The 18,077-nt window shown below is 48.8% G+C and overlaps 2 protein-coding genes across 3 annotated transcripts; one reads left to right on the top strand and one right to left on the bottom strand.

Annotated features, from left to right (window-relative positions):
• Nucleotides 1–3,683: 3,683 nt before the first annotated feature.
• Nucleotides 3,684–8,536, top strand: Epor (erythropoietin receptor). Of its 2 annotated transcripts, XM_051197041.1 has the most exons (8): nucleotides 3,684–4,146; nucleotides 5,149–5,281; nucleotides 5,580–5,755; nucleotides 5,843–6,000; nucleotides 6,613–6,766; nucleotides 6,848–6,935; nucleotides 7,565–7,652; nucleotides 7,746–8,536. In XM_051197041.1, exons 1-8 carry the CDS (start codon nucleotides 4,032–4,034, stop codon nucleotides 8,355–8,357), a joined length of 1,524 nt encoding a protein of 507 aa, XP_051052998.1. In that variant the 5' UTR covers nucleotides 3,684–4,031; the 3' UTR covers nucleotides 8,358–8,536. The 2 variants fall into 2 exon arrangements, with proteins under 2 accessions (XP_051052998.1, XP_051052999.1); XM_051197042.1 differs by lacking the exon at nucleotides 3,684–4,146 and having other exon boundaries at nucleotides 4,772–5,281; nucleotides 5,614–5,755.
• A 2,014-nt stretch (nucleotides 8,537–10,550) lies between these two features.
• On the bottom strand, nucleotides 10,551–12,316 carry Swsap1 (SWIM-type zinc finger 7 associated protein 1). Its single transcript, XM_051197128.1, has 2 exons — nucleotides 12,039–12,316; nucleotides 10,551–11,363 (listed from the first exon to the last, which is right to left on the bottom strand). Exons 1-2 carry the CDS (start codon nucleotides 12,279–12,281, stop codon nucleotides 10,848–10,850), a joined length of 759 nt encoding a protein of 252 aa, XP_051053085.1. The 5' UTR covers nucleotides 12,282–12,316; the 3' UTR covers nucleotides 10,551–10,847.
• Between the last annotated feature and the right edge of the window lie 5,761 nt (nucleotides 12,317–18,077).

The following is an 18,077-nucleotide window of genomic DNA, read 5'->3' as shown; positions in this document are numbered from 1 at the left end:
TTTCCACATTTCCTGCTTTCTGCTGGTTAGAATAGAGACAGGAGGTGACTGGTATGGTTGAGTAATCATATGCTCTGGATAACTGAGCAATAAGTGGGAAGGCATCTGGGTCCCTGGTGTAGAACAGCTGCTATGTAGATTGCTGTCACTTGGAAAGTAATGTCAGAAATAAATTACTATCTCTTCCTGCTATCCCTTGCTTTTGTCATAATAGCCAAAAGAACACTCTTATGCTAGAGGTTGGTAGAGCACACGTTTAATCCCAACTCCAAGGCAGAGGCAGGAGAATTTCTGAATTTGAATGTAACATGATTAATGAAAGGCCCAGAGACAGATATTTGGGTTCAAGCTTCAAGAGGAAGATTAGAAAAGCAAAGCAGCCAGACACTAGCTCTACCTCAGCTCAGACCAAAGGGATGATCCTCAAACTGCTCCTGACTTCTTTGCTCCTCAGATTCACTCAGATGACTATGCTCTCCTCAACAAGGCTAGAGACTCACTCTCAGACTGAATGCCTCTACCTTTTATATCTCTCAGATCCTTGGATTAAAGGCCTGAGCTCTGATTCACTCTCCTGAGTCCTGGATTAAAGGTGTATATGTGGCTTCTAGTATGGGCTGCTTCACTATTTTGATCTTCAGTGGCTTTAATAAGTCATAAACAATATATCACCACATTTGAAACTAGCCTGGTCTACAGAGAGAGTTCCAAAACAGCCATGACTGTTATACAAAGAGATCGGTCTCAAAAACCAAACCAAACAAACAAACAAACAAAAAAAAAATAACATTCTTGGGTGTTTTGCTTTGGTATTTATTTCTATCATTATGATTTTGCGCGCATGTGTGTGTGTGTGTGTGTGTTTGTGTTATATACATGTGAATGCAGGCAAGCACATGGGCCAGAGGGGTACTTAAAGGTCTTAGTTGATTGCTCTCTACCTTATTTTTTTGAGACAGGGTCTCTCACTGACCCTGGTGCTTGCCTGTTCAGCTAGACTGGCTGGCCTGTGAACTGCAGGGACCTGTCTCCATCTTGCTGCCGTGAGATTTCATGCAGCAACTCCCCATCCTGAATCCATGTAAAATGTTACAGGAATACTGGGGCTGAACCTCACCTACTGAGCCATTTCCCCGGCTACTGTTTCCTATTTGTTTGGTTTTCTTGTTGTTGGTTTTACTCAAACTCTTTCTTCAGACAAGGTGGTGCCACACGTGCTACATAGCCCAGGGTGCTCTCCTGCCTCTGCTCCCCGAGTACTGGGATTACAAACTTGTGCCACTTCTCTGGGATTCAAAGTTCACTCCTCACAGGGCAGCAGCAGCACCTTGCATCTCACAGGTTCTCCACACAGCAGGAAAGAGTGCCCCTTGCTCCCATTTGCTCCAGCTAAAATCCTAGAGCATGGTGAATTCCTTCGGGTGAACTTGGGTCATGCCTGAACCAGTCACTGCCCTGTCAACTGACCAGGTCCAGGTTCTAGCCCCATCTCTAGGCCTGGCAGAGAAGCTTCAGATCCTGAGTAGAGTTTGGGAGGAAATGTATATTCAAGGTAAGTTTGAGAACTACTAGGAGGAAGAGAGAGAATTCTGGTGAGCAGGGATAAAAGCCATTTCTGTTGTTCTGAACATTGTCTCAGTAGCATATTTGGAAGGCACATGTGTTGTATGAAAGGGAAAAGAATTTAAGCACTGTATGTTTGAAATTACAGTATGTGCCATGCTTTTTAACATTTTCAAATATTATTTTATTTATTACTTTTTTGTTGATTTTATTGTTATTATTGGGTTTTTTTTTTTTTTTTTTTTTTTTTTTTTGAGACAAGGTCGCTTTGTATAGCCCTGGCTATCCTGGAACTCATCTGTAGACCAGGCTGACCTAGAACTCACTGCCTTCTGAGTGCTGGGACTAACAGTGTGTACCACCACACTCACTTATATTCTAAATTACTTATTAATTTTTATCTACTGTGTGTGTAAGGATGGAACTGGGGTAACATACACTTGGGGACCAACAAGTGGGTTCAGGAATCAAACCTGAGTCCTCTACAAGAGCAGTCAGTGCTCTCAACTGCTGAGCCAGCTCTCCAAACCAGATTTCTTTCTTTCAGTAATGTTAACTCCTTAAGACAATTTGTATCAGACTAGAGAGATGACTCAGAGGTTAAGAGAACTGGCTGCTCTTCCAGAGGTCCTGAGTTCAATTCTCAGCAGCCACATGATGGCTCACAACCATCTATAGTGAGATCTGGTGCCCTCTTCTGGTGGGCAAGCATACATGTAGGCAAAACACTATGTATAATAAATCTAAAAAAAAAAAAAAAGACCATTTGAACTAGCTTGGCAGTGTTATCCTCACTCCATACCATTTCCAGGCCAAGCATGGGGGTATATACCTGCAATCAGAGCTAGGTGTGGGAAAGAGGAGCAGAAGTAGGAAGATCCATGTGAGTGTAAGCCTTTGATACATAACCAAACTGTCTCCAAAAAGTTTTTAAAGACATATACAAACACCCCAAAAGCCCATTTCCTGAGGAAGGTTACGTTAGAGCATTTTGCCTGTATCAACATACATGCACATGTGTACAATGTCCATGGAAACCAGAAAAGGGTGTTGGATCCCTGGAACTAGAATTACAGACAGTTGTGAGGCACTGTGTGGTTCTGGGAATCCAAATCAGGTCCTTTGCAAGAGCATCGGGTGCTCTTACATACTTATGTATGTATTTATCTATCTGTCTACCCATGCATGCATCTATCCACATATGTATGTCCATATCCACACATGTATCCTGTGTGTATATTCATGTATGTGTGTATCCATACATGTATCTATCCATGTATAGCTCTATCCATCTCTCTCTCTGTTCATCTTGGTGGTGTTGGGGATAAACCCAAGGCTTTCCACCTGTTAGGCAAGTGCTGTACCACTGAGTTATACTCCATTTACTTGTTTTTTTAAGTATAGGAAGCTAGGTGTGGTGCCACAGGTCTGTGATCCCAGCAGTCAGGAACCCGAGACAGGAGGATTGCCACAATTCCAGGACAGGCTGGGCTAATTAGTGACACCCTGTATCAAAAAAGCAAAACTACACTAGGTATGTAGCTCAATTGGTAGAGCGCTTGCCCAGCATGCTTGAGACTCTGGGCTTCATTCCAGCATCACATAGACAGGAGATGGTGGTGCATGCCTGCCATCCCAACACGTGGGGAATGAATGGGTGCAGGAGGACAGAAAGTCAAGGTCATCCTTAGTTATACAGTGAATTTGAGGTCTCGAAAAAAAGAAATCAGGGCTGGTGAGATGACTCAGTAGGTAAAGGTCTCTTCTGCTAAAGCTTGCTGGGAACCCCAGGTAGGAGAGAGCTGACTCTCCAAGTTGTTCTGTGCCTTGTGTTCCCTGCTGCATTTGGGTGCGTGCTCACATACACACCAAATGTTTACTGCTTTTAAAATCATAAATGCTATGTTCCCAAATCTGTGTAATCCACAAACAAAAAACACCATAGCATGTTGTTTGTCAAAGTGCACGGCCAGGTCCCGCTTGGCTCATACGTCCAGTTGGTAGTCGTCTTTAGGATTCTTATTTCAAACTGTGCTGAGGAAGAGATCCTGCCTGGAGCTGTAGCGCAGCTTCCCTTCAGTGTCCTGCCGGGCTGCGCAGCAGGCTACGTTTACAGACGCCCTGACTAAACGTGAAGAAGTTAAGTCACTTGTCCATGACCACATTAGCAACCCCCTCCCCAACAAAACCCTGCTTTCTGCCCCACCCCCTACATTGGTTTAGGCAGATGTTGTGCCCAAGAGGGCCCCTGTTCCCTCCCGAGGCTTGTGGCTTATCTGTCCCCGACTGCGTGCTGGCCCCGCCCCCTGGAGGGAGCTGCCGCTTGGAAGCTCCTGGTCAGCTGTGTCCGGCAGCTGCTGCTGACCCAGCTGTGGACTAGGGGAAAGGGGGAAGAGCAAAGGGGAGGGAAGGCGAGGGGGGGCGCGGAGGGGCTGGAGCCGTGGGCTTCCTGAAGCTAGGGCTGCATCATGGACCACCTCAGGGCACCCCTCTGGCCTCGGGTTGGCCCCCTCTGTCTCCTACTTGCTGGGGCAGCCTGGGCTCCCTCACCCAGCCTCCCGGACCCCAAGTTTGAGAGCAAAGGTAAGAGCTGTACATGAGTACCTCCTCATTAGTCACAGAAAGCAATGTTATAGTCTGAATACCAGCCTGGTTCCCAGGGGCTATAGGTCCTCTGAACCTCCAGATGGGGTTCTAGGGGCCAAACTGGCGTCTGTCAATGACTGACCCTGGAATGATGCCAGGCGGAGAAGGCTCAGAAGGGCTTAAGATTGTTTTAGCTGTTTGTTTGAAACAAGATCTCACTAGGTAGACAAGGCTGGCCTTCAACTGCTAGGATTAAAGGCAAGTGTCACCATGCCTGTAATGTTATTGCTTTTGTTTTGTTTTTTGAGGCAGGGTCTCATGTAGCTCAGGCTGCCCTCAAATTCACTATGTAACTGAGGTTGGGCTTGAACTCCTGGTCCTCCTGCCTCCACCTCCCAATTGCTGGGTGGTACTAGCCAACACGTTTGGTTCTGTTTTGTGTTTTGAGGGAGTCTGGGGCATGATAGAAATCGCAAGAGCAGGGTAGGTCAAAGCTCCTGGCTGGAGGTGACCAAGCTCACAGTGGCGCTGTGAAGGGGATCAAGCAGTTGGAGAACAGGGCCTGGCTGCAGACGAGTGTAAACACGGTTTGGCGGGCGGATGGTGCTAGATCTCTTGCACGGCTTGCTCTGAGGAGGAAGGAGGGCGGGGGACACGGTTGGCGCTATCAGAAGTCAGCCGGGTGCCTGCGGGAACCGATAGGAGGTCAGTTCGCTGCACATACTCGCGCTAGGGCGGGGCCAGCACCGTTCAGCTTGCAGGATGAGTGGGCGTGTGTATGGGGGTGGGACTAGGCAGGCGGGGTCACTACAATTAGGAGTTCTAGAGGTGCCACTTCTGCAAGACCCCTCGAAGGCCCTCAAGGAGAAGAGGGCGGGGCACTAAAATTATCGGGTCTGCACAGGCAACAGGAGGGAGGGTAAGGGGACTGTGGAGAACAGGCCTCGACTTCCCTGACCACCACCCACCTCCCCGCGCCATGGCAACCTCCCTCCCTAGCGGCCCTGCTGGCATCCCGGGGCTCCGAAGAACTTCTGTGCTTCACCCAGCGGTTGGAGGACTTGGTGTGTTTCTGGGAGGAAGCAGCGAGCTCCGGGATAGGCTTCAACTACAGCTTCTCTTACCAACTCGAGTGAGTCTGAGGTGGGGGCAGCGGGGCTTCCTGGATAGCCTGGAATGTCTCCCCGGGTCTAGAGTCAGGTTAAGTGTGACAAGTTCGGGGGTGGGGGGAATGGGTGGAGGTCGCCCCCTGGTGGCCGGGGATGGAATATTTCTCTATCAACCGGCTCTGGTGTCACATTGGAGTTGGGACACTCCGTGATCCTCAGGGTCAAAATGTTCTGGTTTCCACGATCTGAGCAAACTCTCCAGTCACCTCCTACCCTTCCTGCTTGTTCAACTTTTTCTTCTCGCTTTCCCTGGTTGCACAGGGGTGAGTCACGAAAGTCATGTCGCCTGCATCAGGCGCCCACAGTTCGCGGCTCCGTGCGTTTCTGGTGTTCACTGCCGACCGCAGACACGTCGAGCTTCGTGCCACTGGAGCTGCGCGTGACGGCGGCCTCCGGATCTCCTCGCTACCACCGCATCATCCATATCAATGAAGTTGGTAGGTGAGCGGGGGATGGGAGCGACATCTGTCGGGGTGGAGACTGGGCCGGGTCCCCGCCTACCCGATTCACTTCACCTTCTGCAGTGCTCTTGGACGCCCCCGCGGGGCTGCTGGCGCGTCGGGCAGAAGAGGGTAGCCACGTGCTGCTGCAGTGGCTGCCACCTCCTGGAGCACCTATGACCACCCACATCCGCTACGAAGTGGACGTGTCAGCAGGCAACAGGGCAGGGGGAACGCAAAGGGTGAGAGCCCGAGAGGACAGCCCCATACAACCTCCCTGAGTCCTAGCCCAAAGTCCCATTCTTTCAGGTCCCTCCCCCAATGCCCAACATCCCATCGCTATTTTTTAATTGCTCTCTTTTCCGACATTTAAACATTTTTAAAAAGTTACATTTGTTTGTGTGTTGAGTGCACGCTTCCCACTGTGCACTTGAAGAGGTCAGCGAACTAATTTCATGAACCTTCTCCTTCCACCACTTGGGCCCACTGAACTAGCTCGCCGCACCATACCATTAGCGCTCACGTTAGCTCACGCCCACTTTGCTCAGGCTTCGCCCGCTACCCATCAGAGCCTCAGCCCCTTTTACAACCTGGTTCATATCCTCAGACCTCAAGGAGGCGCTCTCTGTGAGGTGTGTGGCTCTGCCTTTATGTGGCCCAGAAACAGCTCTTGATTTTGTGGGGGGTGGAGGTGGGTGGGTCCTTGTTCTGACTGGCCTTGAGCCGAAAACGGGCCTTGAAAAGTACCATTCTCATTGTTAGGGTGCTGACTAGATGCCTCCGCGCAAGCTCGCATATCCTCTTCTTATTGGGTGCTAGTTGGTCAGATCTCTCCCGGCTTCACCCGCCCCTAGGTGGAAGTCCTGGAAGGACGCACTGAGTGTGTACTGAGCAACCTGCGGGGCGGGACGCGCTACACCTTCGCTGTTCGAGCCCGCATGGCTGAGCCGAGCTTTAGCGGCTTCTGGAGCGCCTGGTCTGAGCCCGCGTCGCTGCTGACCGCTAGCGGTGAGTCCCCAGTTCCTCAGAGTGAAGGAGAGGTGGGCCAAACACCCGGCAAACCTCCCTGACCTCCTTCTTGTCTCCCAGACCTGGACCCTCTCATCCTGACGCTGTCCCTCATCCTCGTTCTCATCTCGCTGTTGCTGGCAATGCTGGCCCTGCTGTCCCACCGCCGGTGAGCCCACAACCCGAGTTAAGCTCTAAACTTGCACCTCCCTCTAGAGAAAGCAAGGCTGAGGGGTGAGCACTTGCCCAAGGTCACACAGTTACCACTGATAGAAGCAAATCAGATGGTACCCAGACTCTTGAACTTCTTTGTTCTGGAGTGCCTGCTGGAGTTCCTTGACCTTGGTGGTGACTGCTTCCTGCATTGTTTTGTGGGTTCCATTTCCCAATGTAGTCAACTTTGTCAAATCAACCAGATAGTTTAATGGGAGAGATTTAAGCCCACGGTGTTTATAATTCTCAGTGCACTCAAAGCTTTGCCTTTCCTACTTTTCCAGAAAGTGCACATCCTGTGTTTATTACACACACACACACACACACACACACACACACACACACGGAGCTGGTGGTTCTGGGGCTCCCACCCCCAGCCCATGGAAAGGAGTGATGTGTGACAGCATGGACTTAAACTCCTATGCATCCTTCAAAACTATCCTAGCTACCCTTTTGTAGGACCTCATGATGCCTCCTCCACAGGCTGTTTGCCACTCCTGCAGGAACATTGGTGGGGGTCTGAGAGGGTGTGGGTGAGTATCCAGCATCACACATCCATGGATTTGTTTCTGACAACTTTCGCAGGACTCTGAAGCAGAAGATCTGGCCTGGCATCCCAAGCCCAGAGAGTGAGTTTGAGGGTCTCTTCACCACCCACAAGGGTAACTTCCAGGTATGCGACCTGTTTGTTCTCTGTGCTCCTGGGGCTGCCTGCTGACACATCCTGGAGCCCAGGCCTCTGAGCAGGAGGGTGCTCTCTTCCCAGCTGTGGCTGCTGCAGCATGATGGCTGTCTGTGGTGGAACCCCAGCAACTCCTTCCTTGAGGACCCACCTGTCCACCTGGAAGTCCTCTCAGAGCGCTGCTGGGGGGTGCCACAAGCAGGGGAGCCAAGGGCAGATGATGAGGGGCCCTTACTGCACCCAGTGGGCACTGAGCACGCCCAAGACACCTACCTGGTATTGGATGAATGGTTGTTGCCCCAGAGCCCATGCAGCGAGGACCTCTCTGGATCTGGGGACAGTGTGGACCCAGGGACTATGGATGAAGGCTCAGAAGAGTCTTCCTGCCCCTCAGACTTGGCCTCCAAGCCCAGCCCAGAGGGCACCTCCCCTTCTAGCTTTGAGTACACCATCCTGGACCCCAACTCCCAGCGCCTATGCCCAAGGGCACTGCCTCCTGAGCTGCCGCCCACTCCACCTCACCTGAAGTGCCTGTACCTGATGGTGTCAGATTCGGGCATCTCAACAGATTACAGTTCAGGGGGCTCGCAGGGAGTCCATGGGGGCTCATCTGGTGGGCCCTACTCCCACCCCTATGAGAATAGCCTTGTCCCGGGCCCAGAGCCTCTGCACCCCAGCTATGTGGCCTGCTCCTAGGACTCCAGCCTACAAGATCCCAAGCCCACAACTTCTTGTACAGGGCCATACTTAAAGTCACTGCTGACCTTGGCCCTCTGCTCAGCTCATCCTGCCCAGGAAGTGACAGCTTGGCAATGTTAACATGGACAGTTATCTGTCTGTATATAGAAATATAATACATACCGGTTTTTCTACCATGACTTTGTCTTATTTGTGTGTGTGTATACATATATATGTGTGTGTGTATATATACATATACATACATACATATATATGGGTGCATGTATGCCTCAAGTCATGTATGGCTTCAGTGCCTTGCTCCAGCCATACTTCCATGTCCAAGGCTAGATGTCTATGCTTCTGGTTGTTTCTCTGACCTCTGCCCCATCTTGCCTTTGGATTGTTGGATCAGACTGCACACTACAACCAGTCTTTTGTTTCGTCTGTTTCTTGTATGAGTTCCAGGGATGTGGAACTCATGTCCTTAGCTTGCCTTTGTTCTGAGTTCTCTAGCTAGTCCATATTTTAGTTATCTGACATATGGTAGCCGAGGATGACCCTGAACTCATGATGCCCCTGCCTTTACCTTTGAAGTGCTGGAACTCCAGGCTTGTTCCACCACAGCGAGCTAATTCGGTGCTAGGGAATGAACTCGAGCTTCATACACGGTAGGCAGGGACTCCACCCTCTGTCAGGTAAACAGCCTCAATTCCCATCTTTCCTGGATCTAGACCATGGCAAAACACAGCTGAAGTCTTTGAGCTAAGATTGAAAGTTTGGATCTGGTGACCTGAAGAGGGATTGCAACAGTCAGTGTACATTTGACACACCCACCTGAAACTTAGTGCCTTATCTGATGCTTTGTGACACTGCTCCTGGGGACATGAACTAACTAACATCCACTCACCATGAATAGAAATCCTATGACAGACCAAAGTATGAGTGCCACCAAAGCCCCACTTTGATGAACCAATGAGTTATTGGTGTTATGTACAGGAATATGGGTAAGGGGTTACTTATAAAAGTGGAAATGACTCAGACGGCTGAATAACCAAAGCCCACCCCAACATGGGTGACATCTCCTCACCAAAACTGGAAACCTGGAGACAGCTCCACAGGCTGGACAGCATCCTTTCCAGGCAGCTCAGCTTACCTGAGTTTCAGGGACTTCCCGAGCTTGAGGAGCCTCCATTGCAGGATGAATTATTCACCTCTTTACAACACTACAACAACCTGGTCTTGAGCTTACATCCAAGATGGATTTTGGTTGTTTTTTGTTTTGTTTTGAAGATTTATATACTTTTATTTCATGTGTATGAGTGTTCTGCTTCTATGTATCTATGTTCACCACTTCATGTCGAGTGCCCAAGGAGAACATCAGATCCCCTGGAGCTGTAATTACAAATAGTTGTGTCTGACATGGTTGCTGGGAACTGAATCCAGGTCCTATGAGAGAATCCTTAACCATGGAGTCCTCTCTCCTGCTCCCTAATTTTTTTGTTTGCCTTTGAGACAGGGTCTTACTATGTAGTCCTGGTTGGCCTGGAACATTCCATATAGACCAGGCTGGCCTTAAACACAAACACATCTGCCTGCCCCTGTGCTAGGATTAAAGTTTTGGCCCTTTTTGCTTTTTGTCTAGTATAGGCCAGAGTGGCTTCCAACACCTTAAGTAGCCAAGGACAACCTTGTACTGTGACCTCCTATCTCTACATCCCAAAGCTGGGCTTACCATTTTGCAAAACACCATGCTCAAATTCAGTTTAATGGCTTTAAAAATGTGTGTCTTAAGAAAGCTAAATGTATACATATTCTGTACAGAGTGGTTCCACTTCCAACTGTACACCTAAACACATGTGCACATGTATGTGTATGATTAGACTCCCTAACAGTATGTAAGCCAAGACACAGGTAACTCGTATGCAGGCACCCAGAGTATGCAAGAGGAGCCAAGTATGGGAGCACACTCCATAGGCTCTGCCCTCAAGAGATGAGCCTAGATGATCAGGAGTTCAAGAATAGCCTCAGCTAAGTACCTGGTCTGAGGCTAGCCTGAGCTACACAAGATCCTGTGGGAAAAGAACGCAACAAGTAAAAAGAAATGAACTAGAAAACATGGCTGAGTCTCTAACAAGGGCAAATGGGCAAAGGAAGCCTTGGATGACTATAGTTATTTATTTTTATTTATTTATTTATTTATTTTAAAGGTCTTATTTATTATTATTATTATTAATGTGGAGGGCAAGTCTGTGCCTCTATCCAAATGGGAGGTGAGAAGACACTTTGCAGGAGTCAGTCTCACTTTCTACTATGCATATGGGTGCCGGTAATCAAAGCCAGGTAATCAAGCTTGTTGGCAAGACCCCTTACCTACTGAGCCATCTTACCGGCCCCAACAATGCTAGCTTATAAAGAGAAAACCTACATTTTCCAGGACTTTGAATCTGCACCTGTCCGTGAAAGAAGTATTCTAGTCAAGGGAAACTGAGGACCAGAAAGGTTGTCACATTACAGAGTTAATGACTGGCTTTCTGTACTTGAGCAATTTTTATCTGGGCTGGGCTCGGAAGCCTGGGTAGGCCATGGGATGATCTTCATCTCTCCATTGGGTAAGAAAGTCACGGACCACTCTGTCCTGGGGCTCAGCTTGCTGGACTCCAGGCTGGCTCGAAGGCAGTGCTGCTGTCCCGAGCCTAGGGTATCTGGCTGCAGCCAGCACTGTGCAGGAAAATACCGTTGAAGCAATGTCAGATGTGGGGCATCACTGTCTGCTTCTTTTTGGGTCTCTAGGGCCACCACAAGCCCGCATCTTCCACTGGCTCCAAGGCGGTGGCTAAAGTAGGCAGCAGTATCCAGAAGCAATGCAGCTAAGTAGGCGGCTTCTTGAATCCCTGAATCCTCTGCTAGATATTCTTCCAGGCCGTCCAGCAGTAGAAGGGACAGAGCAGGACCTGGGGCCTCATGGGCAGAGGCCAGCAGCTGGAGAAGCTCTGGAACTGAGGATGGGTACTGGAATCGAACCTTCTATAAGATAGGAAAAGGCAAGATTTAACATAGGAGACCGTGACTCTTCCATATTTTCCCAATCACGGCTCTCATGCCCCTATGTAAAGTTCCCGGATGAAGCACCAGCTCGGATACTGTTTTGTCACCTGCCCTTTTCCAGCATGTATCACTCCCCAAGATAAGACATTTAAGAAAGATTCTTTTTTTTTTTTTTTTTTTTTTTTTTTTTTTGATACAGGGTTTCACGTAACCCAGGATGACTGAAAACTCGTTATGTAGCCAGATGGCCTGATACTACTGAAATCTCCTGAGAACTGAATCACAGACGTGCATTATCACGCCTGGATAGAAGAATGGAGCCCAGGGCTTCACGCATGTTAGTTAGTTAAGAGCTCTATTTTATTGTTGTGGGAGAGAGAACGCGCATGCTCCCAAGGGAAACTAAACTTTAGACACAGGTTTCTACCCTGACTCCACCCCCTTGGCGTCCACGCTCGCTAATGCCGACCGATCATAGGATGGTCTTTCATTCAATCTTAACTAAAACCGCACTGCCCCGCCCCGCATGGCTACACCGCCATCTCCACCTCGTCCACATAGGCGTTATGACGTGCCATTGGCCTGCCGACCTGTCACTCACGCAAACCTATCTTGCCATTGGGTGACAGGTTCCAGGTCGAGCCCTCCGGTTACCTGGAGCCTCCAGGGGTTCCGCGCCGCGGGTGTATTGAGCGGCAAGCTCTGAAGCGGCCTTCGTGTCAGGAAGAGGACAGGGCCGCGGCCTTCCCCTGCCGCCTCAAGGGCGGCCGCAAACAGCAGCGACGTCTGCGCGGAGCGCGGAGTGCCTAGCAGCAGCAACGGCGGCCCGGCAGCCCCATCCCCTGCGGGCCCTGCCGCGCGGCCTGCACTCAGCACCCGCCTCAGCGCCTCCGCCATTTGCCGAGTACCGCTCACCAATCAGGGGTGAGTTCTCATCCAAGGCCCGCCCACACCGATGCCTCATTGGCTATAGTTCACCGCTTCTCTCGGTCTCTGGAACTGTTGTAAATGGTCAAAACACGGAACGTGAAGGAAATTGGTGCTTGAGGGAATCTGCTTCTGGAAGCCTCGCGAGGGTGCAAACGTGCTACCTAGAGACGCCCAGCCTCTAGGTCGGAGCCACAGAGGATGGCTCAGCCGTTAAAAGCACCGGCTGCTCTTCCAGAAGACCTGGGTTCAGTTCCCACCACCCACAAGATGACTTAAAGCGTCCTTAAAGCCCGCTTCTGGCCTCCGCAGGCACGAGACACACACACACGGTTGTGCGCGCGCGTAAAAATAAGTCTTAAGAAAAAAATGTAGGTCACCTTTAGCTACATATTGAAGTTTTCGGCCAGCCTGGGCTACATCATAAGCACCTGTCTTAAAATAAATAATAATTTAAACTAGACTCCTAGCCTCAGCTTGCCAACCAGCAAAATGAGTATTATGATTCCTTCTAATCATTGCAATGTGTTGGTGTGAATACTCGCTAATGTCACCGAAGGACAGTTCACAGATGGAAAGGGACAGCTTGCATACTTGGATATAGGGATATGTTTATATGGGCTACAGACTCGGGACTCAGATGATTTTTGTTTGTCTGTTTTTGATAGGGTGCCAATCATTTCACACTTGCCGTGAACTATGAGGATGGCTTATGCTACCATGCCAAGTTAATGCGGAGCTGGGGATCAAATTCGGGTTTGTTTGTTTGTTTGTTTGTTTTTTGATTTTCGAGACAGGGTTTCACCACCACCTGGTTCAAACTCAGGGTTTTTCACACGTTAAGCAAGCACTCTAGCCGGGTGTTGATGGCGCGTGCCTTTAATTCCAGCACTCAGGAGGCAGAGACAAACAGATCTCTGTGAGTTCGAGACTAGCCTGGTCTACAGAGTGAGTTCCAGGACAGCCTCCAAAGCAATACAGAGAAACCATGTCTCGAAAAACAAATGACAACAAAAAGCAAGCACTCTACAAACTACCATGTCCCTAGCCCTCAATAAGGGATGTCGGTGTGTGTGTGTGTGCCCCTGTGAAGCAATGTGTGTGTGTTTACAGGACAACTTGTAGGATGGAATACAGTTCTTTCTCTCCTACTGTGTGAGATCCCAGGATGAAAGATCTTCAGGGTTAGTGGCCAGAACCCTCAACCATCTCACTGGCCCTGATTTCTGTTTTAATTTTTAAGTCTTTATTTGTGGGGGGTTGTGCAGGCAGGACTGTGCCACCCCAAGTGTGTAGAGGTTAGTCCTTGCCTTCCATGTCATTTGAGACAGTGTGTGTGTTGTTCACTGCTATGTAGGTCAGACTGGATCGCCCGAGAGCTCCTGGGGATCCTTCTGTCTCCACCACCCACCCCCACCATGATACTGATACTGCTGCTCATACCTGCACCACCAGTACTTCAAATACTGAGCCCTCTCCCAGGTCCCCTCTGTGAGGGCTTTTAGAGATGCCTGTCGTCTGACTTTGTTTTTGGCCTGGGACCTTCTTAATGCTTGCTGTGTATTGGACAGGACAAGTTATGCTAGGAGAATGAGGGCCTTGGATGCTTCTTCATGAGAGTCTGCTGACCACACTGGAAAACTGACATTCTTTTATTTATTTATTTTATGTGTATTGGTGTTATGCTTGCATGTATGCTTGTGTGAGGGTGTCAGATCTTGGAGTTATAGACAGTTGTTAGCTGCCACATGGGTGCTGGGAATTGAACCTGGCTCCTGGAAGAACAGAAAGTGCTCTTAACAACAGAGCCATCTTTCTAGTCCCGAGAACTGCAATTCTTATTAAATCATTGAATGAAGGAAGGAAGAATTAATAAGAACCAAGATTCCATTGCTCACCCAGACTTGGCTCTAGAGCTGTCACTCAATCCTGTGTTTCCCTGGAAACCTTGTCTCCTAGTAACTTCAAAGTGGTATGGTTGCCTGGAGACCCAGGGACAGGGCAGAACTGTGATTTCCTGGGTTTACTCTCTCCTTCTGGGGACAGAAAACAGCTCCACAACATCCCCAGTACACCCACACACACAGCTGGGCACCCCACTCCCTGCATGCATGTGAGTGCGCGTGCACACACACACACACACACACACACACACACACACACGCACCATGGCACTTGTCATATATTCCTTTTTCAGACTTTAATTACACCCCCCCAAACACACTCACAGCTCAACCCTGACACAAAGAATCCCATACAGAATCCCCATTTTCATACTCTGTTCTTGCACACACAGACACACTAAGATGATTATGTGATTGGCGTTCTGTACACAAAGGTACATACATCCTGGGCACACTGTGTGCTGCTTCAGCCTCCTACCCCACCCCAGACACACAGCCTCACACTACAAAGCACAAAGCACACAAGCCCCAGGCCGCAGGAGCATACTTAGCACAGGCTCTTCTTGCTCCTTGCCCAGAAGAGTTGGCTCTAAGGGCTCTATCTAGGTCTGTTTTTGCTTGTTTGGTTTCGTGTTTTTCTTCCTCTCTTCCCTTTAGCACTGGGGATTGAACATAGGGCCCCACACATGCTAAGCCTAAATAAGCATTTTAACCCTGAGCTACATACAGACCTGGTTCTCTTTTTTTCTCCTCACTTAAAATGTTTCATTTATTTATTTTTATTTTATGCCTGTAAGTGATTGCCTGCATTTATTATGTACACCACACGAGTGTGGTGCCCTCAGAGGTCAGAAGAGGGCACCAGAAACCCTGGGGCTGGGCTACCATGTGAGCTCTGAGAACTGCAACCAACTCCTCTGCAAGGCCAGTATTCACTTAACACTGAGCTACTTCTCTAGTCTCCCCTCACATTTATTTTATTTATTTTTTTATTTTTATTTTTTCGAGAGAAGAGTTCCTCTGTGTAATGGCCCTGGCTGTCTTGGAACCAGGCTGGCCTTGAACTACCTGCCTCTGCTTTTGCCTGCAGAGTGTTGAAATTAAAGGCCTGTGCCACCAACCGTCATCTGGCTTTTTTTTTTTTTTTTTTTTAATTGAGACACTCAGCTTCTTACATTGCCTAGGCTGGTCTTGAACTTGTGTAGCCCAAGCAAGCCTTGAACTCATGAGCCTTCTGTCTCAGTATCATAAGCAGCTGGGATTATAGGCTGCAGCACTAGGCCTAGCTTCCACTTGGTGTGTGTGTGTGTTTGTCTGCGTGTATGTTTGTGCAGCACATATATTCAGTGTTCATGGATGCCATAAAAGGGCATCAGATCCTAATGGGGGATGTCCTTGTGTATATATGTTTCTCTTATTGGTTGATGAGTAAAACACTGCTTGGCCAGGCAGAAAGTATAGGCGGGGCCAGGAGACGAGAATTCTGGGAAAGGTAGGCAAAGGGAACCCTCCAGCACAGACGCCATGTAGCCCTCCAAAGATGTAACAGGTCTGGGCAATCTCTGGTAGGCCAAGACCACATGGAAACACTTAGATTAATAGAAATGGGTTAATAATTTAGAGTGAGCTAGCCAATAAGAAGTCCAAGACATTGGTCAACAGATTAATAATTAATATAAGTCTTTGTGTGTTTATTTGAGGCTGAGAAGGGTGGCAGAACCTGGCAGAACAAGAAAAACTACCAGCAACAAGATCTTCTAGAATTGGAGTTACAGGTGGTTGTGAGCCACCATGTGAATCCTGGAAATCAAACCTGGGTCCTCTGGAAGAGCAACAAGTGCTCTTCATTTCTGAGGAAATATCTCTCTGGGCCCTTAAATTATTCTTCTTTTTAAAAAGATTTATGTATCTATATTTTATGTATATGGTTGTTTTTCCTGCATTCATGTGTGTGCATGAATGTATGCCTGATACCTGCAGAAGTCAAAAGAGTTAGATTCCTTGGAACTGGAATTACAGACAGCTGTGAGCTTCTCTGTGGGTGCTGGGATCAAACCTGGGTCCTCTGCAAAGGCAGCAAGTACTTACATCCCTGAGGCCTCCCCAGCATTTTTTATTTATTCATTTTTATGTGTTCCTAAGTGTGGCTGTGGGCACTGTCATGTTGAACACATGGAAGGAAAGGATGACCTGTGGGAGCGGGTGTTGGCTCTCTCCTTCCATGTGTGAGTCATGAGATTTGAACCCAGGTTCTCATGCTTAGTGGCAGGCTGCTTTGTCCACCCCCACTTGTTTCATTAACTTGTCTCTGACTGAACATCACCTGGTTGTAGAGGCTTTGCTTGAGCATGTGTCCAAAACTAATCCATCCCCTTCATTTGTTTTTTCAAAGTGGTGATGGCGAACCCCTTTAATCCCAGCATTCAGGAGGCAGAGGCGGCAGAGCTCTGTGAGTTTGAGGCCATCTGGTCTACAGAGCAAGTTCTAGGACAGCCAAGGCCACACAAAGAATCCCTGTCTGGAAAAAAAAAATAATAAATTGAAGTGCCTCTGTGTGTGTGTGTGTGTGTGTGTGTGTGTGTGTGTGTAAGTTTTACCTGCATGTATGTACACAATGTGTATGCCTGGTGCTCCCAAAGGCCAGAAGAGGGCATTAAATCTAGAATGGACTTACAGATGGACATATGGTTGTGAGCCGATATGTAGGTGCTGGAGATCTAATCTAGTACTTCTGGAAAAGTGGCCTCTCTAGTACTTTTTACATTTTTCATCATCACCATCATTGTCATCATCAATGTGTGTGCATGTGTGTGTTTGTGTGCATGCCCATGTGCATGCATGATTGGGCGCCATCCCATGGCAAGCTTGTGGAGGTCAGAGAACAACTTTATCTGTTTCTCTCATTCCGAAACCTTTACCTGGAGATCAAACTTGGGTCAACAGGCTTTGCAACATGCATGCATAGCTGCTGAGCTATGTCACCTGTTCAGCTTTGTCTTCTTGTCTCAGGCAGCCCAGGCTGGACTCCAGCTCGCTATAGTGCTGAGAATGACCTTGAGTTTCTAATCCAACTGCTTTCATCTCCTATGTGCTTGGGTTAGAAGCACACATCGTGCATGGCCACAAAGATTATTATATACTGGGAATGGAACACAGCCTCACACTAGGCAAACGATCTTCCACTGAGCTTAATTTCCAGCTCTGGATAGCTTTAGAAAAACTTAATCACAAGAGTATGCAGCAATCCTCATCAGAGGCCAGCCTCTTCCCCCCTTTAAGGCCTTTCATTGTCCTCCCTCCCAGGAGGCAACACCAAGGACAAGGTCAGTCAGGCGCTGTCCACGGTTCTGAAACTTCTCCCTCCCTGACAGCCAGCAAGTTTCAAGGCCCCGCAGGCCCCACAAAGGATGTCTGTGAATTTTGCAAGCAGCCCTGGTCAGTCAAGATAGAGGCTCTAGGATCAAATGAGCCTTCTTATAGCTGATCTCCTGGTGGCCAGTGCCAGCCCCTCCACTTCCCAGACTGTCTCCTCCTCCTCTGTCTGCTCTTCATTCACTGAGTTCCTGAGTTCCAGTCACACAGGCAGGCATCCTTGTTTTTTGTTTGTTTTTAGTTTGGGTTTATTTGGTTTTTACTGGAGATGTCAGGCATGGGCTTCATCTTAAGACCTTTGCACTTGCTGTCTTGTTTACCTAGGATTCTTACTGCCACACATCCACACACTCTCCAGATGTCTGTGTGACTCTTACTGCCACACATCCACACACTCTCCAGGTGTCTGTGTGACTCTTACTGCCACACATCCACACACTCTCCAGGTGTCTGTGTGACTCTTACTGCCACACATCCACACACTCTCCAG

The sequence above is a fragment of the Phodopus roborovskii genome, unplaced genomic scaffold (genome assembly GCF_943737965.1).
Source record: "Phodopus roborovskii unplaced genomic scaffold, PHOROB, whole genome shotgun sequence".
Classification (NCBI taxonomy): domain Eukaryota; kingdom Metazoa; phylum Chordata; class Mammalia; order Rodentia; family Cricetidae; genus Phodopus; species Phodopus roborovskii.
The sequence above is the reverse complement of the archived record's forward strand: the minus strand, read 5'-3'. Positions and strand labels throughout refer to the sequence as shown.

Bases quoted from the DNA above. Each gene is read 5' to 3' on its own strand.
- Epor (XM_051197041.1), top strand. From the start codon at position 4,032: ATGGACCACCTCAGGGCACCCCTCTGGCCTCGGGTTGGCCCCCTCTGT. The intron at 6,001-6,612 runs GTGAGAGCCCGA...ACCCGCCCCTAG, and splicing joins GGGCAGGGGGAACGCAAAGG to GTGGAAGTCCTGGAAGGACG. The intron at 6,767-6,847 runs GTGAGTCCCCAG...CTTGTCTCCCAG, and splicing joins GTCGCTGCTGACCGCTAGCG to ACCTGGACCCTCTCATCCTG.
- Swsap1 (XM_051197128.1), bottom strand. From the start codon at position 12,281: ATGGCGGAGGCGCTGAGGCGGGTGCTGAGTGCAGGCCGCGCGGCAGGG. The intron at 11,364-12,038 runs GTAACCGGAGGG...CCTATCTTATAG, and splicing joins GGAACCCCTGGAGGCTCCAG to AAGGTTCGATTCCAGTACCC.